Source organism: Sinocyclocheilus grahami, unplaced genomic scaffold, assembly GCF_001515645.1.
Source record: "Sinocyclocheilus grahami isolate Dianchi unplaced genomic scaffold, SAMN03320097.WGS_v1.1 scaffold992.1, whole genome shotgun sequence".
Lineage (NCBI taxonomy): Eukaryota > Metazoa > Chordata > Actinopteri > Cypriniformes > Cyprinidae > Sinocyclocheilus > Sinocyclocheilus grahami.
The window spans coordinates 609,025-612,782 of record NW_015506171.1 but is presented as its reverse complement, the minus strand read 5'-3'; the positions used below and the strand labels follow the sequence as shown (position 1 = coordinate 612,782).

The 3,758-nt window shown below is 38.3% G+C and overlaps 1 protein-coding gene across 1 annotated transcript in view; it reads left to right on the top strand.

Moving 5' to 3' along the window:
* Positions 1-3,758, top strand: part of nod1 (nucleotide-binding oligomerization domain containing 1) — an 11,648-nt gene continuing 7,890 nt past the window's right edge. Inside the window, 2 exon segments of the mRNA XM_071582336.1 lie at positions 1-191; positions 2,464-2,496. Coding sequence (XP_071438437.1) covers positions 18-191; positions 2,464-2,496 — 207 coding nt within the window. The 5' untranslated portion in view covers positions 1-17.

Below are 3,758 nucleotides of genomic sequence, written 5' to 3'. Positions count from 1 at the left end.
GTGGTCTAGCAGGTAAAATGGGCTCTTACAGGAGTGAGGGGTCTCACCTGAAGCTGCTGACGTCACACCGCGAGCTGCTGGTGGAGCAGGTGAAGAACACGCAGTGCATGCTGGACAATCTCCAGACGAACGGCTTCATCTGCACTGAAGACATCGAGATCATACAGCGCAGCAGCACCAAGACTGACCAGGTACAACACTAACTCCAAAAACATACCTACACTCTTAAAAAATAAGCTTCACAGCGATGCCATAGAAGAACCATTCAGTCAAAGAACATCTCTTTCTTAGCTTCTTATAATCTGAAGAACCTTCTTTCGCCACAAAGAAGCTTTTGTGAAACAGAAAGGTTCTTCAGATGTTAAAGGGATAGTTCACCCAAAAATGAAAATGTGATGTTTATCTGCTTACCCCCGGGGCATCCAAGATGTAGGTGACTTTGTTTCTTCAGTAGAACACATTTGATGATTTTTAACTTTAACCGTTGCAGTCTATGAGTCGTATAATGCATGAACATTCAATTCACAGGCAACAGCTCTGGTGGACATTCCTGCAGTCAGCATGCCAATTGCACGCTCCCTCAAAACTTGCGACATCTGTGGCATTGTGCTGTGTGATAAAACTGCACATTTCAGAGTGGCCTTTTATTGTGGCCAGCCTAAGGCACACCTGTGCAATAATCATGCTGTCTAATCAGCATCTTGATATGCCACACCTGTGAGGTGGATGGATTATCTCGGCAAAGGAGAAGTGCTCACTAACACAGATTTAGACAGATTTGTGAACAATATTTGAGAGGAATAGGCCTTTTGTGTACATAGAAAAAGTCTTAGATCTTTGAGTTCAGCTCATGAAAAATGGGGGCAAAAACAAAAGTGTTGCGTTTATAATTTTGTTCAGTGTAAGAATATAAGTAGCCTTCCACTATTACTGATATGAAGTATTATCACTGCACCATGCTACTTCAGTAACTTCATATTTGTTATGCAAACTTACAGTATATACCTGTATAAGCTAACTTCAAAGTATACGGTATGTATGAATTTCTAACATACATGATAAAATTATTTAAACAGGGTTTCTGCGAGCCTTAAAAGGTCTTAATTTGCCCTTTCACAAATAAAGGCCATAGAAAGATCCTAATTCAGAACTGAAAGTCTTAAATTCATAGTCATGGCATTGAATGTTGCATGCACTGCTAAAAATGAATATCTTCCACTGTATTTCTATCTTGTTTTCCAGTACAAATATCTAAACACCCTTAAATCAAGATACATTTGCTTTTGTTTTCAGAGAAACTGAACAAAATGAGTTTATGCTTAACAAGAACAAATATATGCCAATGAGGTCAGAAAATATTGTTTTCCAATTGAATTAAGATTAAGAGGTCATTGGCAGATATTTGTTGGTTTTTTATGCGTTTTCTCAAGTAAATGTATCTTGGTTAAAAATATTTGGATATTTACACTGGAATACAGAACAAAAATACTGAAGAACATCTTTTTTTTTTTGCAGTGTGATCAGAAGCTACAGTAAAAGTTATTTCCATATTCTAGGGGCATTTTTTTTTTTTGTAAAATGAATTAAAAAGTAATGGAGATTTTTTGGAAGTTGTATTTTCAATCTTTTAAGTGCCGCTAAAATAACTTTTTGTGTGTGTCTTTACTTGGTTTTAAAATGTCTTAAATTTACCTTCATAAAACGTGCGGACTAGGGCTACCAAAATGGCTGAAAAAATGAAATTCGAATTTTGTACTTAAATATTATAAAAATTCGAAATCTGTTCAAATTTAAAATGCATAATTTCAGTTAGGGTGAAGAAAAGCTTTTAGCTTATCTCCTGAGGCCACAAGAGGGCGCATCGAGCAAAATATTACTAATGCACGTTTATTTAAATATTCAAACACTCCATATATTTTTTTTTCCAAAGTCAAACTTGCCAAATTAATTTTACATGGCTTTCTAAACATGCGGCTCCTTTATGCGAGATGCGAGTGCAATGGTGATAGACGTCCCTCTAGAAAATGCGGGAAATATGTGTTCTGTGTGAATGGCTTGGTTTCAGTTTTGAAGCTTCTCCGCATTGATGTTCTCTTTTTCAGCAATATTTTTAATGAACAACGCTCTAGTGGCTTCATCTGGACAGGATAACAAAAACATTATAATGCAACGACACTTAAATCGTCATCGCATCTCGTGCGCCACTGATAAGGATGCCTCCTTAACGCACACCTAAAATTCGAATGCAACGTTTTTGCATTTGAATGTGGATTTCTATTTTAAATTCGACGAATATTCAAAATTCGAATTTTTTTTTGACAGCCCTAGTGCGGACACCCTGTTACACATGTTATATACTCTGAGCTGGTTCAGAATAAAGACACCCTGTTAAATGTATATATACAGTATATATCCACAATCTATTTCACAATTAATCAACTCACCTAATTTTTGGACACACAGGTTCGCAAAATCCTGGAGCTGGTTCAGAGTAAAGGAGAGGAGCAGGGGCAGACTGGGACAAAAATTCAGCCCTGGCACTGTAGCCACACCGGCCCACATTACCACACCGACACAGCCCCACCCACGGACACACGCATTCACTACTTACATTTGTGTACAGATGGGGAAATAATATAAGCAGTACCATATGTGTAACAGATATTTAAACATTTAATGTATGTGTCTGGCAAACAATGCTTACTACTTTTTAAAGAGCACACATTTATAACAAATTTACACATACAGTAAAAACTAAAGAAAAAGAATGTGAGGATGTTGTAGAGTCTGTGTGCTGTCTGTTTATGCCATTTGTGTGCTGTTACTGTCATTCTCTACAGTATGTTGTTCTTTGTTGTCACTGTCTGTCGGGTTTTTCCTACCTCTACCACACTCCTCCCTGTCTCTGCTCGGCCTACTGTAGCATCCTTCCTCACAGCACTGGTGTTGAAAGACCAGAGGTCTCTGGCTGTACTGATTCCAGCAACATCCTGGAACATCCGTCCTTCGGATGAGACGTTAAACCGAGGTCCTGACTCTCTGTGGTCATTAAAAAAAAAATCCCAGGATGTCTTTCGAAAATAGCGGTATGACCTCGGCATCCTGGCCAAATTTGCCCATTGGCCTCTGATCATCATGGCCTCCTAATAATCCCCATATCTGCTGATTGACTTCATCACTCTGTCTCTTCTCCACCAATAAGCTAGTATGTGGTGGGCGTTCTGGCGCACTATGGCTGCCGTCGCATCATCCAGGTGAATGCTGCACACTGGTGGTGGATGAGGAGATACCCCCTGACAATGTAAAGCGCTTTGAGTGCCTATAAAAGCGCTATATAAATGTAATGAATTATTATTATTATCCTAGTTAATGAACAGTCAACAGTTAAACATTACAGCAAAATATTTTCTCACTGACTGCTCTCAACATTGGGATACACATGAATACAAACAAGTAATAATAGCAAAAAAGGGAATAGAATATATAGCAAAAACTATAAATAGCAGCAGCAGTAAATCCTTTTTGATATACAATTATTTGTGAATTAAAGTATGCTGAAGTGTTGCTAGTATGTGCTGCATGTGCATTTGTGTGTGAGTGTGATTCTCTCTCTCTGTGTGTGTGTGTGAAACAGGTTCCTCCTATCCTAAGAGTTAATTAATAGTTAATTAGAGCCACATTATTAAGATCACATTATCTTCTCTCATTGTGTCTTCCTACCTCCATGACACTTGACTCTGCAGTCCACCCTACCTAAG